Genomic DNA, 16,368 nt, shown 5'->3' on the forward strand with positions numbered 1-16,368 from the left:
ATTTTTCAAAGATAATGTGATCTGAATGCTAACCTAACATTTTTTTGAATGGCAGTACAACTATTTGGAGAGCAAGATTAACTCTTTGTCTCGCAATTTGTTGTCAGAGGTTCTGTAAATAGAGGAAAATCTATATCATCTCTAACATAACTAGCCGGTTAGAAGTTGAGTGAGAAGCTTTATAAAGAGATACATAGATATTGTTGGCTGATTTGCAATCTCGATTTGCAATGCTTTCATCATCATCCAGGACCTTAAGTAGGTCATTTAATTCTACCTTTTTTTTTTCAAAATTACTTTAAATTCTGTAAAAGTCCATCAGGGGTGAGACTTCACAGTCAAGCCTGTTAAATCTACAAAGAGTTGGGGTCTCCTTAGCAGAGCTTGATCTATGGGTGTAGATGAAGCAGGACCTGTATGTCTGGCAGATTCCTCAGGGCAGAGCAGTATTGGAGAAGAGTTTTGGTTTGTAGTTTTCCAGTGCCCCACCGCTGTAAAGTAAGCATCGCTGGACCACATTTGTGTTAGTACCTCTCAGTGTTCGACATCAAAACCTGCAGGGGTCCTTAATCACACCATCCCGAAATAAATGAGAATCAAGGGGTGCAGGAATGCAGCCGTGCATTCACCGTGTCTAGGCATCAGTGCCACAGGAATTTGAACTTCCCGATAGGGTGGGCCACACGGGTGGAAAGCTGTGAGCAGAAGTGTGGACTTATGTGTTTATCACTTCAGGAGTCGTTTGAACTCTTCCCTGTAGCGTTCGTTATGCTTTTTCCTATAGAATCGTCGTTTTCTGACAATTGCCACGTCATGCAATTAATTTAATGCTCCGGATGGCATTTGTTTTAATGATAAAAAGAGAATAGAAAATATCAAAAAACATCACAGGTAGTAAGAGAACGTATTGCTTGAATGTTTTTGTTTCGCGTGTGTGTGCGTGTGTGTGTGTATGCATGTGTATTTGTTGCCATGGATCTCAGAAACATCACTGTGAAAAAGGACAGAAATATGAAAATACAAGCTTTATATTGATGACCACCCAATGCTTGCCTCATATTTATGTTTTTACCTATTTATATTTAATTAATTACATATTTATATTTAAATATTTACATATATTTACATATTTACATTTATATTCTCTTTGATTTCAGATAAGCAAAGCTTTTCTTTGCTTCCAGTAATTATAGCCCCTCCACAGAATGAAACAAAGGAAGTGGAAATTGGTAAGAAAACTTTAAGAATACTGTAAATGTTTCGTCTGGAAAATCTTTCCATATGACCCCTGTTCTGAATTCCCCAAGCAGGGGTCAGGCTATTACCATAGCGGATCGTGAGGATTAAATGAGATGCGTATTTGGAAACACCCACCTTGGGCCCTTGCTAATATTAGGAATATGTGGTCACAGCAACGTACAGCACTTACATTTGTACTGCACTTGGCTCTATTTTATTTATTTATTTTGGTGCTTTCATGTGTGCTACCTCATTTCCCTCTCACTTCTATCCAACTGTCCAAGGAGGTAGATATCGTCCCCACTTTATGCTTGTGGATGCCTAGGCTTAGAGAGGCTCAATGACATACCCAAGGATGTGGCGTGAATAAATGGTGATGGAGGAGAACCCAGATTGTATGCCTCTGTCCGTCTCTGCTTTTCTTGGTTCCCTGAGAGAATGGGGTCAAAATCAAAGTTCTTAGCACGTAAAGCAAAACCACGCTGACTGCCTCAGAGCTGCTCTACTGCTTTGCAGGGTTTTCCACGTTCCTCCCTGCTTTCGCCAATGCCCTCCTTCCCATCCGTCGACACGAAGCTCAAGTACCCCCTCCTCCGTGAAATCCCCCTGCCCGCCTCCTTACCTGCCAGGGAGCACGATCAGAGCCAGCATCCGGCTCTGATCCAGGACCACCAGCACCAGCCCTGCTCCCTGCCCTCATGTCTCCCTCTGTATTCCCATGCCACTTGTCTATCTTTCTGTTAAAACACTAGAATACCGTGTGTTCTGATCGTTTGCTTATACCATTGTCACCTCCCTGGAGACTCTTAAGTTCCTCATCCCTCTTCAGATGCTTAATTCTTGACACAAGGACGAAGAACTCAGTAAAGGATGGCTGAGTACCCAACCCAAGGCAGGAATCAGCCCTTAAGCTTTTAGTTCTGAAAGGAGGAAATCTCAAATTAATAGGAGTGGGAGTGGAGAGGCTCTTGTTGGACGATTAAGCAGTGGGATCGTGGCTGATTCCGGTGAAACGGTTTTACCGACAAAGGTAGCTTACAGAGAGATGAAGGGAATTCCATAGGAGAAGAAAGGAGTGGAAGACATCCAAGGAAGAGGGGATATACATATATACATGTGGCTGATTCACTTTGCTGTACAGCAGAAACTAACACAACATTGTAAAGCAACTCTGCTCCAATTAAAAAAAAAAAAAAAAGGAAAAGCAATGGCAATGCATAGTAAGGGGAAATCTTAGATTATAACGTGGCACTGGTGAAGCCTCTATAGTTTCCACTGCAGGGGAGAGGGGAGAGGGGCCTGAGCTTCAGCCTGAACTGTGAGCGTGATGAAAACGATGGGAGATGGAGAAGGTGGCAAAGCGAGGGCAGAGAAGGAGGAAGGTGCTGAAGATGAGGAAAGGAAATGGGAATCAATTCATGACACACACTAGACGTTCAATGACTTTTTCTCACATGCAATTAAATGAAGTCCTCTCCGCAGAACTGACTTTTATTGGCGAATCGCTTTCCTTCTCGCCTAGGAAAACCAGCAGACCTAAGGTGCTCTGCTTGCTTTGGGAAAGGCTCTCAGACCATGGCTGACATCCTGTGGCAGGTTAACAGAAGCGACGTTGAGAACTTCGGTGAAGCAAGAATGCAAGTGTTACAAGAGCAAACTCAAAGGTATTTTGCAGTCTCAGTTAAAGCATCCCCTTCCCTTCGCCCACAGTTCGCAATTGCAAAATAAGCACTGAAAGTAACAGGTTGTCTTGCTAGTTCTCGCAGCAAGCTGACTTGCCTAAACGCCGTGTTAAGAATAGCGGATGTAAAAGAAGAGGATTTATCACTGAAGTACGACTGTCTGGCCATGAATTTCCGTGGCCTGATCACGCACACCGTAAGACTAAGGAGGAAAAATCCAAGTAAGGCCTGTTTCTGAGACTTGGGTCACCTGAGTTTGCTGTTCACAGCCGTAAGCTGAATCATATTCTTAGAGAACAGTGTATCGGAGTGTGGCTCCAGGGGAATCCATCAAGTCAGAGTGGGCCATCTCATAAATCGGAGGCAGGTGGAGAAAAGATCCGTCTTGGGTGTAGGCAACAGGAGGACACATTGTGTGTAGAGAATTAAGACAAAAACGAAGCCACGCCACATTCACTGTGCTTTCCATCCTCAGCACGTCCAGACAGCGTTAAACGAGTCCGTGAGGACGTGCCCCTCCTCTCGGGTGCAAAGGCATCTCGCTTCCACTCCCTCCGTGTATCACTGCGCGCGCAATGATGGCAGAAAAGTAGTTTTACAAACATTTCCTTCCTGACCACCTGTCAATTTCCTCACTTGTTTGCATGTCCAGATAAAGACACCCCATTGGTTAGATGTAGCATTTAATCCAGTGTAATGAAGGGTGGGGAGAAAATTTTGATACTTTAACTTGTCACTCCATGTACCACTATGTAGAAATTATTTAATGTGTTTGTCACATAGTCATAGGGAGAGGTAAGCTCCCAGTTTATACCCCTAAGTGGGGTATAGTCCAGATTAATTTGGATAAACCCACAAAGGCACAACGTGGTTGGGAGAGACGAGGAAACAGACCACCAGTCAGATAGGGTCTTTTAGTCTCTGCCCGAGGGGGTGCTTGGGATTTTTCTTGTTTGAATTCAACTTTAACCTCCGATTTGCAAGCTATTATAAAACAAACGGAATCATGACTACTGTAGATGATTTTAAATGCTGTCATGTTCCATGGGTCATCAGGATTCTGCCAGTTATAACTGTGTCACCCCAGGACGTGTGGACCCTGTTGAGATGTCATTTTAGGGTGACATTTGTGGTTCTGGTGGGCACGGAAGATCCCGCAAGAAAGAGGAAGCCACCTCCACCCCTAGCACTGCCATGGTGTCCTTATCCCCATGCGTTTCTCACATTGTCATCATATGAACGTTCTCCGGGTGCCTGTGTATTGGAATTGTTTTCACGTTACGTGTACTTGGTGCTTTTGTTCCTTCTAATTCATCTGTATATGCTACCTTTCACCTGTGTTTCTTCAAAGCAACACAATTATACTCTGTCTCAACAACTATGTCGATTAAACAAAAACTGTTACAACTGCTCTCAATGGTCACAATGAATTCCCTTATTTCTAATCATACAATAAAAGAAATTACACATTGTCCTGAATCTTAAAAACAAAAACACCTGTGTCCCCATATTATTAAATATCATTAAACATTTGATACTACTGCTATTAATAATCATAGTACACATTTATTCATTGTTCCCTAGGTACCAGGACCTGTCATTATTTCCCATATAATTTTTCATTTATTTTATCAAAAATCCACGATGAAGAGACTATTACCATCATCTAGTTTTATAGATGAGGAAACTGAGGCAAAGAGAGGTTGAATAATTGGCCGGGCTACAGTTACAGAGCCAGGATTCAAAGGCAAGCAGTGTTTCCTGTTTATAAGCTCTTACAGAAAGTATTCAGTGTTTAGTCAACACGTACAAGGATCACTTATACATTTATAAAATAACTAACATTTAGGAAGATACTGAACTTCAACTTGCCTTAAGGTCTTGGATTAACTTCTTTCTTCTAGTTAGCTTGTCACATGCATAACTACTTCACAAGAAATAGGGATTCCCGGCATGCATCCAGATAGGATTTTTAGAAAGAGTGACCTGGAAAGGAATCCTGTTGAAATAATTCACTTAGGGAGTATTTATCATTTAAACTGATGACCGTGCAGACACTAGGCTCACTCACAATTTTCAGTTTTGGATCGGTTCACCTTGGTCATTCTTCTTTTAATTAAAAAAAATTTTTTGACCATGCCATGCAGCACGTGGGATCTTAGTTCCCCGACCAGAAATCGACCCCGCACCCCCCCTGCAGTGGAAGCTCGGAGTCCTCACCTCTGGACTGCCAGGAAAGTCCCCACCTTGGTCATTCTTGATTTCATAGTGTGGCTACGCAGGGAGCTGATGAACTAATGAAGGGATCTGCAAATACAGACCAGGGATTTTCTATGGCAAAACTGGGAGCCTGTGTTTTGAGATCAGATGAAAATGAAAAGGGAGCTATCTAGCCAAATCTCATTTGAGAGTCTTTTCACATTTATCTTTAAGTGGGACTATTTGGAAGATGGGATAGTTAACGATTCTAAGGAGGGTGAGCACGGTTCTTACATTCAATTTGTATATATCTGATTCAATAAATACGGGGACCATCTTGCATATATATGTGATGAAGCAATGAGTAAGGATAAAAGTTCAGTGATGGCTAAATAATGTTCATCAGAAGGGAAATATAGGGCATATTTAGGACCTAAAACCCAGTCATTTGACTTCATCAAATACACATTAGAGACTTAGATAGCTCTTGTTTCTTCCCCGCTTTCCTATGCCACCAACCCCAGATGCAATAAGTCCCCAAGCCCTGTTGATTCTTTGTCCTTAACGCCGCCAACGCCAGGTTTGTCCATTCCTTTCTCATTATTACATGAATCTGGCCCCTACTGCAGAAACTTCTCATCCCATTCGACTCCGAGGACCTGTGAGTCATAGAAACAAAACTTCCACTACCATCAGATTAATCTTGCTTGTAAACCACTTTCAGTGTTAACGAACCACTCGGCACTCTTCAATGGCTCTCATGACCAGAATAGAGACAAAATGCTTTAGCTGGAGCCTTAAATCTGATCAGAGCCCAGCCCTAGGCCCACCATTCCAATCATATGTTCCAGTAATTCCCCAAACTGGATCATCCCCCTTCCTCAGAAGACACACTCCGTCTCTGCCCTTGGGCTCACAGCATCCTCTCTTGCCAGGAATACATTTTTTTTTTTTTTTTTTTGCAGCTATCTAAATCTTACTCATCCTCCAGAGACCTTATTCTGCAAGAAGCCTTCACTGCCCAATCCAGCATGGAGTGAGCACACCTTCCTAAAACCTCTGCTAGCTAAAACTAATGCTTTCATTTCCAATCTTAGCTAAGTTTACATGTGTCTGTCTTTCTCTTATGCTTTGAAAATCCCCTACAATGCCTAGCCTGGTGCCTTGCACAGAGTAGGGGCTCACTAAACATTAATTTACTGATTCTTAAAACAGCCATGAAAATGCCATGTAGGCATCCCTTGTATAAATCTCTCATCCCAGTGGAAGCCAGCATCCACGTATTTGTTTATTTTCTCCTGTTTTAGGAATAATAATGATCATTTTTCTCCTCCCCCTATCTTTTGAATAGTGGATCAACAAAGCACCTACTACGTGCTTGCAGGATTTAGCACATTATTCTTGCTAATCAATGTCTTGGTGGTAATTCTAAAAGCATTCTGGATTGAGATTATTCTGCTCTGGAGAGACATAGCTAGACCTCACAAAACTAGGAACGGTAAGTGGCAAGTCTCAAGTTTTCTTCAAAAGAAAAGGTTCTATAAGGGCTGTTGGTTGTTTATCGAATAATCTCTTAATAGTTACGCTACTTAACACAGATTCCCTTTTGCTTGCTAGCATATTATCAATAAACCTTTTTGAGTCCCCTCAGAGGACACTCTCCATCCTGCCTTGTCACTCCTCGTGGTTCTGAGATTCATCCCAACAGCTCCAATCTTCTCCCCCGTAGAATTGCTGTTCTTACTAAATCCCCTGTAGCAGAATCTGCTCCAAGCCCAGAAAGGGCATTTTGGAAAATGGGAAAACTTTATGGAAGTCAAAACATTAACAAAATTGTTCCTGGTTTCCAGATGTGAACAGGTTAGAAAGGTCCATCAGAATGCAATGTATTTTACCAGAAACCCTGTTCCATAAAGAGTCTCACGTACCTACAGATGTACACCCATGAAAGAAGACAGTGCTCCCTGCTTATTTAAATATGAACACCGTTCTTTCATTTGCAGGCAGATAAAAATTTAGATTTTCCATATGGATCACCCAACTAGAGCTAATTATTTGATTTGTGGGAAATTCAGATCCCTTAAAAACTTCTACTCTTTTGCCACTGTTAATTACCCTTCAGCATTTTCACGTCCCCATGGGGAAAACAAAAGCTAAGATTGAGATCTGCTCAGCATAGCAGAAAGCCCCTTAGCCATGAGTATAAATACTTATTAACAGATTATTAATCAAACTTGACAATATGGTTTGAACTAAACTAGTCAGGCTCTTGCCTGTTTTCTATCATTCAGTCTGAGACAGTAAAAAGGAGAACTTTGGGAGTAAGATTGGTTTCCTGATGACATTTTGTGGCAGTAGAGTGTTGTCATGGTCTCTGGATTCTAGATTATTTGGGGCAATGAGATACATTCACCAACAGCCATAAAACTCCCTGAAGAATGTCTACTAAGAGTCCAATGAGAATTTTTGAGGACCAAGTAATAACATTGGGTTCTTTGTTCTCATCTTCAGATGGGAAGATCTACGATGCTTACGTGATCTATCCACGGAACTGTAAAAACAGTCCAGAGGGGGCCAGCTCTGTGGAGTACTTTGTTCACCAGATTCTGCCTGACGTTCTTGAAAATAAATGTGGCTACGACTTATACATTTACGGGAGAGATCTGCTCCCTGGAGAAGGTAAAACTGTCAACAACCATCAGGGACAGAAATTCACATTCATCAGAAGGATAAGTAAGCAATAGGTGGTCTTATCCCTGCCATCAGCAGGAGCTGCAATTATTATTCCAGGTCATAAGACTAGAGCTTTTAAATATTTCTCCAGAAGAAGGAGGTACTTACTCTTTGCTTCTCCTGCCCCCATCACCACCCTGATCCTGAGGTCTTCACAGTCGTGTCAGTGATATGAAGACAGGATAAGGCATCCTTGCTTGTGGATTTAGCAGGGTCCAGCCCCTACTTCATTCCCCATGTCCACCACTAGGATAACTGACCTCTCTGAAGTCCCTCTAGAAGATTTGAAGGAGGACTTGAAATCCAAGGAATTTTGTTCTACTATCCAGAGGCACTGGCTAAAATATTTGATGGGACTCAGAAAGTCTTTATGATTTTCCTTATATTGGTGACACATTTGCAAATTTATATCCTCACAAGAACAGATAGAATTGTGTCTTCTGTTTCTTAATATTCCTAGTTGATTTCATGTGATTTTGACAGTTGGGTCACAATTCTGGCATTTCAGTAGTCGTTCTCCTTTCCCTCCATATTTATGTCAAGTATCTAGGAACCCTCTTTCTAGCCCTTCTCCCATTCCTCAGGGACCAGGAAGTGTGTGGAATATGAATAAGGCAGGGACATCATGAGTGTAAGTCCTCAAGTCAATGTTTAATAGACTGTGAGTTTAAAGTGGCATTCCTACCGCAAAGAGGGATTCAAGTGTCTATGGAATTAAACGTATACACGACAGGTGAATCTGGTTTATCCTGCAATATTTGGATAATGTTAATGGCCTAGTACCAGCTTGGGAGACATGTATAGAGCTCAGTTCAGGAAAACATAACCCACATCTGTCCCGAGGCTCTCTTCTTCCTTCAGCTCTCCCCACCGGCTACCCCTGCAAGTCGAGAGCAATGTCATGTTATTCAGATGCTCATTGCCTGTTACGCATCTGCTTAGGAGGCTGCAGGGACTCCAGCTGTTTGTGATGTCACACCAGGTGCTACATGCTCTCCATCTCTTCTTTCTCAGGTCCGCCAACCTCATTTCTAGTTACACCTCTCCCCAGCCAAACGTGAGTGCCAGCTCACTGGTGCTCAAGCTTGTGTGGCCTTTATCGTGCTGTTTTTCATTTGGTAAAGTTTCCCACCTCCACCTCTCTCAAGTATGTCCTCTGACCTTACCTCAACCAAAGTAAAACAAAATCCAGCAAAACAACACCAAACTTCACTCTTCCCTTAGAAAAAGTTCATGACTGGCCCATGCAGTGTATTTCTTCCCACGACAATTACTCTCCATTTGCTCCTTCAAATTCATTCTGCCCCCTCCTCCATCCAGTGGTCTGGTGGTTGATCCTTACAGAAGGTGTCACCCCCTTGCTCTCTGCTCCACGCTGGGCTTGGCCAATGGGAGGCACTGGCAGGTGCTCGGAGGGCAGGGTGCATCCCTGTTCCGTCTGGGTGGGGTCCCCTGGGTAGCTGTGCCCCTCTCTGCTGAAGCACTGGCTCCTGTCAGCTGGCCGTCCTCAGACACGTACCTGCTTTGGGCCCCATCACCGCTCCCCTCCCGTCACACCTGGAGGGCAGTTGTGGCTCCCTGACATCACCTGCTGTGGGGCTCTGCACCATCTCTTGTCGATTTCCTTTGGCTCTGTCCCCATCTTTTATAAACTGTCCTTTCATTAGACTCTCTTTAGTCAGTGCTTTTGAGGGTGCCGAGTTTTTGTTAGGATCCTGACTGACACAAGGTCTCTGTTGGCACTATTCGACATTCATTTCCTGTTTCAGACCATGTGGACCGGCAGTCTTTAGCCTCCACTGCCTAAGAATGTCTTGAGTTGTTTTGTTCATGGTTGTGCTTCCTTAATCATGCTGTTCCCTCCTTGCCGTGAGAGCTGGGTGTTTTACATGTTCTGAGTCCACCCAGAAGTTAAATGAAATCACCATGGAGTTGACGATCCATAAACACTGATTTGATAAGGGGATCTGATCTTCCTTAAGATTTCCCTAGTCTGGATCAAATCAGCTTCTAAAACAGAGACTATTAGGGGATGAAGTGGATCCAGGACTCCCTAGAGACTTTAGTCAGTTCAAAGAAGCAAGGGTTCCTGAGTTTGCACTCTATTTTTTTTTCCCCACCGTCCCTTTTTATTTTATTTAAGATTTCTTTTTCTTGTGGTAACATTCGTTGAATGTAAGTTTCATATGTACAACGTATTTCTACTTCTGTACAACCTACAGCGTGCTCACCACCAAAAATTTAGTTTCCATCCATCACCATACACTTGGCCCCCTTTACTCATTTTGCCCTCCCTGCGCCTCCCGCTCTGGTAACCACTGCTCTGCTCATTGACCCTGTAGGTGTTCATAGCATATGCTCTTCACCATATACTTGTGAGTTTTCCCGCTTTCTTCCGGTAGCTGATTTCTAATTTCATACTATTGTGATTGGAAAAGATGCTTGATAGGATTTCAATCTTAAATTTATTGAGACTTGTCTGGTGTCCCAACACATAATCTAACCTTGAGAATGTACCATGTGTGTTGAGAAGAACGTGTGTTCTGCTGCATTTGCATGGAACGTTCTGTAAGAAGAGAGTTAAAATTATAAGTCCCTTTACAACATGTAAGCTAATATTCTAAGAAGAGAATAGGTGGGTTTCCCTGGTGGCGCAGTGGTTGAGAGTCCGCCTGCCGATGCAGGGGACGCGGGTTTGTGCCCCGGTCCGGGAAAATCCCACGTGCCGCGGAGCGGCTGGGCCCGTGAGCCATGGCTGCTGAGCCTGCGCGTCCGGAGCCTGTGCTCCGCAACGGGAGAGGCCACAACGGTGAGAGGCCCGCGTACCGGGAAAAAAAAAAAAAAGAAGAGAATAGGTATCGATAGCTAGTGAACCGGAATTCGAAGCCTCCTGCCACATATCTCTACGTTCCCCCTGAACTGAAGGACTCTGGACTGCTCTGCCTGGGAGAGAGGGCTCGGGGCGGATATTCTCACCGTGAAAGGGCTGTGTGTGTTCTCACCCCTCCCACTGTGTCTTTTATCACTAGATGGAGCCACCACAGTGGAAACCAGCATTCAGAAGAGCAGGCGGCACATCTTCATCCTGACCCCTGAGGTCACGCACAGCAAGGAGTGTGCCTACGAGTGGGAGATCGCCTTGCACAACACCCTCATCCGGAACGACTCCAAGGCCATCCTGATTGAAATGGAGGCTCTGTGCCCGCCCGGCGGACTGCAGTCTGGGGAGCTTCAGGACTCCCTCAAGCATCTCATCAAAGTGCAGGGGACCATCAAGTGGAGGGAGGACCTCGTGGCCAACAAACAGTCTCTGAATTCCAAGTTCTGGAAGCACATAAGGTACCACATGCCGGTGCCAAGCAAACTTCCAAGAAAGACTCCCCGCTCGGCATCCTCGAGCGCCCAGGGGCAGCAGTGCTTGCTTTGATGGCTAACGCACTGCGTTTGGGGGATCCAAATCCCTCCTCCCAGCTGGGTCACGCTGCTGTACCAGACACTGGGGGAGGAGGCTCCAGAAATGGGAGTATCGAGGGTATTCAGACTTCAGGTTTCATGCACTGACTTTACTTCCATTTCCCTGGTTCTGGCTGGATGCAAAGTACCCCGAGATTTTCATCCTCAGGCTCGCTGTCTCCACCTCACATCCCCTCCCTCGTCTCCCGTGGCTGGTCCTTCTCCATCGTGGCCCAGCATCTTCTCACTACTCTTCCCCTCTCTCTCTCTTTCTCTCTCTCCTTATTCTTTGTTGATATTCTACATTTTGAACATCAAGCTGAAAGTTTTAGAGTTAAATTTTCATGTGATCTTGAACACTCAGATCCCCTCAAGCAGAACGCTGGTACTAAATCTTGTTCCCAATGCCAGAATGTGTTAGATTTTATTTGATCAGACGCTTGAGTTTTATCGTATCAATACTGTCCACTTGGTTGGAATACCTTACCCGATTACCCAATTATCATTATATTTAAGTTTTTTTAATTCTAAAATTTCTTTCATATATTTTTATTCTCTTCAGAAATATCTTTTCTTCCTGTACAAGTTATAAAAGAACAGAAAATGTGAAAGAAAAAATAACAGAGATTGTTCATAAATCCATCATCCTAAGATTATGACTTTTAAACATTTTGGTAAATTCGCATTTTAAGAAATTTTAATTTATACTTAAATATACCATTTATATAGCTGAGATTATACAGCATGTAGTTTTTACATTTTTATCTACTTAAAACCATAATAAAAGCATTTGTCAAGTCATTCAAATTTTAACGTTTTAAAATATTCATAGTGTTCCAGCTCCTGGTTGTGCTATAGGTGACATGCCTAATTACTTACTGTTGGATATTTGTGTCCAATTTAAATAGTCATCATTATAAGTAATTCTGCAGTGGCCATATCATTATACTTTATATCTTCCAATTAAAACAATTTTTTTTAATTTGAGAAACTTTTTTAAATTTAATTTTTTTTAATTTGAGAAACAAATTAAATTTGTTGTAACATTTCCATGAAATAAGTAGGGCATTTTGGCAGAAGTGTTTTAGTAAAACTGAAGTTAATTTGCACAGTCAGGGCCACTCCCATCAGTTCCTTGGAGTTCGCACACCATCAGAGCCCACCAGAGCTAAGGCTGAGGGACCCTCAGACTGGGCGTCCTGTCAGAGCTCAGATTTTGCAAGTGGATGGAGGTCCTGGAATCCTCAACTGAGCTGCTCCTGGGCCTCAGTTTCTGCAACTGAAAAGTGGGAGGATGGAGGAGAAGAGCTGTGAGGGCTTTCTCAGCTCCGATAGCCCAGGGTTCCAAGCCCTACACTCACAGAGAGGTTGGGGAACTGCCAGAAGACCTGGCTTCTCATACCAGCAGTGCCACTAACCTCTCTTAGTTTCTTCTTCTTTCTTTTTAAACAAATTGTTGACCTATTTTATTTTTTTATTTTTAAGTATTTAAAAATTTTTTATTTTCTATTGGAGAACAGTGGATTAACAACGTTGTGTTAATTTCATGTGTACAGCAAAGCGATTTAGGTATATATATATATATATATATATATATATACACATCTATTCTCTTTCAAATTCTTTTCCCATTTAGGTTATTACAGAATATTTAGCAGAGTTCCCTGTGCTATACTGTAGGTCCCTGTCGGTTGTCTATTTTGAATATAGGGCTATGTATATGTCAATCCCAAACTCCCAGTTTATGCCCTGCAAACAAATAAGTTTGTTTTCTAAGTCTGTGCTTCATCTGTACAGTGAGAGTAACAGATGCTTCACCTTCCACACAAGATCCTGTGAATAAAATGAATTCAGTCAAACTTGTTGAGTGTCTACCATATGATCGTGGTGAAAATTCCCGTGAATTATAAAAATCACAAGGAATTATTTTTAATTCAGTCAGACCTGAGTACGATAAAATGCAGCTCCTAAGTTTGATGAGTTGTTCCAGTCATACCTACCTGTGTAGTTATCACCCCAAACAAGACAGAAATATTTCCTTCATCCCAGAAAGATTCCTCCTGCCATTTCTCAGTCAATCCCTCTCCTTCCTCAAAGGCAAACGATGTTCTGATTTCTATCTCCGTGGATTGGTTTTGTCTGATCTTGGAATTCATATCAATACAGTCAGCCAGCATTACTTCCACACAACATAGCATTCATGTATCATTCAGGGAAGGTAAAACCTTCTGTACATTTTTCAGTTGGTGTTGTTTCCCTTCATTGTTGATGTGTGGAAATTATTTCTATATTCTGGATACAAGTTCCTTTTCAGAGAGATGTAAGGTGAGAATTTCCTAGGCTTTTACTTATTCATTTTTCAATGGTATTACTGATTGGCAGACATTTAAAATTTTGATGACATCCAATTTATCAAATTTTCTTACAAGGTCAGTGCTTTCTGTGTCCTAAAAATTTTTTTTTTGCTTGTTCCAAGGTCATGGAGATATTCGCCTATGTATTTTTATAAACTGATGATGGTTCCAGCTTTTATGTTTAAGTCTATGGTCCACTGTGAATTAATATTTGTATATAGAATGAGGTAAAGGTCAAGGCTCTTTTCTTCTTTCCCCATAGAGATACCCAGTTATTTCAGCGACATTTGTGAAAGGCTTTTCATTCCCTATTGAACTGACATGGTGCCTTGGTCAAATATTTATAGACTATATATATATGGGTCTATTCTTCTTCTCTCTTTTATTTTCTACTTATATGCTCGTGCAAATATCACACTGCCAAGATTACTATTGCCTTATTATAAACCAAGTCAGTGTAATTCCTCTAACTTTGTTCTTTGTTTTTCAAGATTGCTCTATTGTAGATCGTTTGCAATTTCATATAAATTTTGGAAACTGTTTCTCAATTTCTTTGAAAATTCCTCCTGTGATTTGGATAGACTTTATAACCTACAGAGTCTAAAACTGTATAGACTCTATAAACTCTCCAGTTTGTGGAGAACAGATATCTTAACAATGAGTTTCCCAATTCGTGAACAAGGTATAGCCCTCCATTCACTGAGGTCTTTCATCTCTCCCAGTAATATCTTGTAGATACCTTGTACATCTTTCAAACAATTTCTCCTTTGGTATTTGATTTTTTATGCTATTGTAAGTGGTTTGTTTTTTTTAAACAAAGTTCATTTTTTCATATTTCTATTACTAGTATATGGAATTACAACTGATTTTTGTATATTTACCTTGTATTCCATGGTCTTTAGCTAAACTCAGTTATTGATTCCAACAGGCTTTATTTGTAGATTTCAAAGGGTGAGCTACATAAAATGATGCCCTCTGTCAAAACCAGTAGTTTTATTTCTTCCTTTCCAATATTTATGCCTTGTATTTTTATTTCGAGACGATTTCAGTTACAAACATCCTCATCTTGTTCCCCATCCTAGGAAAATGCCAAGTGTTTCACTATTTATTAAGAAGTTACTTGTAGCTTTCTTATAGGTGCTCTTCATCAGATTAAGAATGGTCCCTTCTAAACACAAAAGACCCCGAACAGCCAAAGCAATCTTGAGAACGAGAAACGGAGCTGGAGGAATCAGGCTCCCTGGCTTCAGACTATACTACAAAGCTACAGTAATCAAGACAGTATGGTACTGGCACAAAAACAGAAATATAGATCAATGGAACAGGATAGAAAGCCCAGAGATAAACCCACACACATATGGTCACCTTATCTTTGATAAAGGAGGCAAGAATATACAATGGAGAAAAGACAGCCTCTTCAGTAAGTGGTGCTGGGAAAACTGCACAGCTACATGTAAAAGAATGAAATTAGAACACTCTCCAACACCATACACAAAAATAAGCTCAAAATGGATTAGAGACCTAAATGTAAGGCCAGACACTATCAAATTCTTAGAAGAAAACATAGGCAGAACACTCTATGACATAAATCACAGCAAGATCCTTTTTGACCCACCTCCTAAATGGAATGTAAAAAACAAACAAACAAAAAGGTCATGAAGAACCTAGGGGCAGGACAGGAATAAAGACACAGACGTAGAGAATGGACTTGAGGACACAGGGAGGGGGAAGGGTAAGCTGGGACGAAGTGAGAGAGTTGCATGGACATATATACACTACCAAATGTAAAATAGATAGCTAGTGGGAAGCAGCCACATAGCACAGGGAGATCAGCTCGATGCTTTGTGACCACCTAGAGGGGTGGGATAGGGAGGGTGGGAGGGAGACGTGAGAGGGAAGAGATATGGGGATATATGTATATGTATAGCTGATTCAGTTTGTTATACAGCCTAAACTAACACACAATTGTAAAGCAATTATAGTCTAATAAAGATGTTAAAAAAAAGAATGGTCCTTTCTATTCTGTTTCTCAGGTGTTATTAATCAAGAAAGGGTGTTGACGAGTGCAAAATGCTTTTTAATTGCATTTACTGAGATACTTATACGATTTTTCTCTTTTATTATGTGGTGAATGACTTTGATTGGATAAGAAGAATGAAATTCACTCTCACTAAACCTTTTCGCTGCCTGCTGTGGGTTTCATTTTTCATTTTTGTTTGAAAGGTCCAATCACAGACCAGTCTAAAAATGTATCCTGAGTTCCACCACACCATAAAAACTTAGAAACACGCTTTCTCCACTGGCCTCCTTTTCTTCTAACCAATTTAAAATCTCAATTTAACACCTCTGCGCCCCTCTTCTACTTCCCAATGGCGAACCACCCACCCCTCAGGTTAAGCAGAAGGCATTAGGACGGAGCCAGGACGCCAGGGCTGGAACCACAAGTCCTCCGCACCTTTGGTTGGCCTCGGCGAGCCGCCCGGTGGCGTTGGGACGACTCCTCGGCCTCCGTCGTGTCTCCCAGCCGGCCCCAGCCCCTTCCCCTAAGCGCAGATGCTGCCCCTCCGCCAGGCCGGGGCTGACAACTTCCTCACCTGGCTCTGGTGCCGGCTGCCCCTCCGCCCGGAGGGTGCGTAGGAGCCGCCCAGGCGCGCCCCCTCCTGGCCCCGCGGCTCGCCCGGCCACCGCCCACGGCCCGCCAGCTCCGG

The 16,368-nt window shown here is 42.4% G+C and overlaps 1 protein-coding gene across 6 annotated transcripts in view; it reads left to right on the plus strand.

Moving 5' to 3' along the window:
• Positions 1-12,839, plus strand: part of IL1RL1 (interleukin 1 receptor like 1) — a 43,244-nt gene extending 30,405 nt beyond the window's left edge. For all 6 annotated transcript variants that reach the window (XM_024743820.1, XM_024743818.1, XM_024743824.1 and 3 more), the window contains 6 exons: positions 1,158-1,229; positions 2,762-2,903; positions 2,997-3,142; positions 6,472-6,618; positions 7,632-7,799; positions 10,883-12,839. In XM_024743820.1, coding sequence (XP_024599588.1) covers positions 1,158-1,229; positions 2,762-2,903; positions 2,997-3,142; positions 6,472-6,618; positions 7,632-7,799; positions 10,883-11,280 — 1,073 coding nt within the window. In that variant the 3' untranslated portion in view covers positions 11,281-12,839. The remainder of the gene's footprint in view (positions 1-1,157; positions 1,230-2,761; positions 2,904-2,996; positions 3,143-6,471; positions 6,619-7,631; positions 7,800-10,882) is intronic.
• The last annotated feature ends 3,529 nt before the right edge of the window (positions 12,840-16,368 follow it).

This window comes from Neophocaena asiaeorientalis, unplaced genomic scaffold (assembly GCF_003031525.2).
Source record: "Neophocaena asiaeorientalis asiaeorientalis breed wild unplaced genomic scaffold, Neophocaena_asiaeorientalis_V1.1 scaffold114, whole genome shotgun sequence".
NCBI classification, from domain to species: domain Eukaryota; kingdom Metazoa; phylum Chordata; class Mammalia; order Artiodactyla; family Phocoenidae; genus Neophocaena; species Neophocaena asiaeorientalis.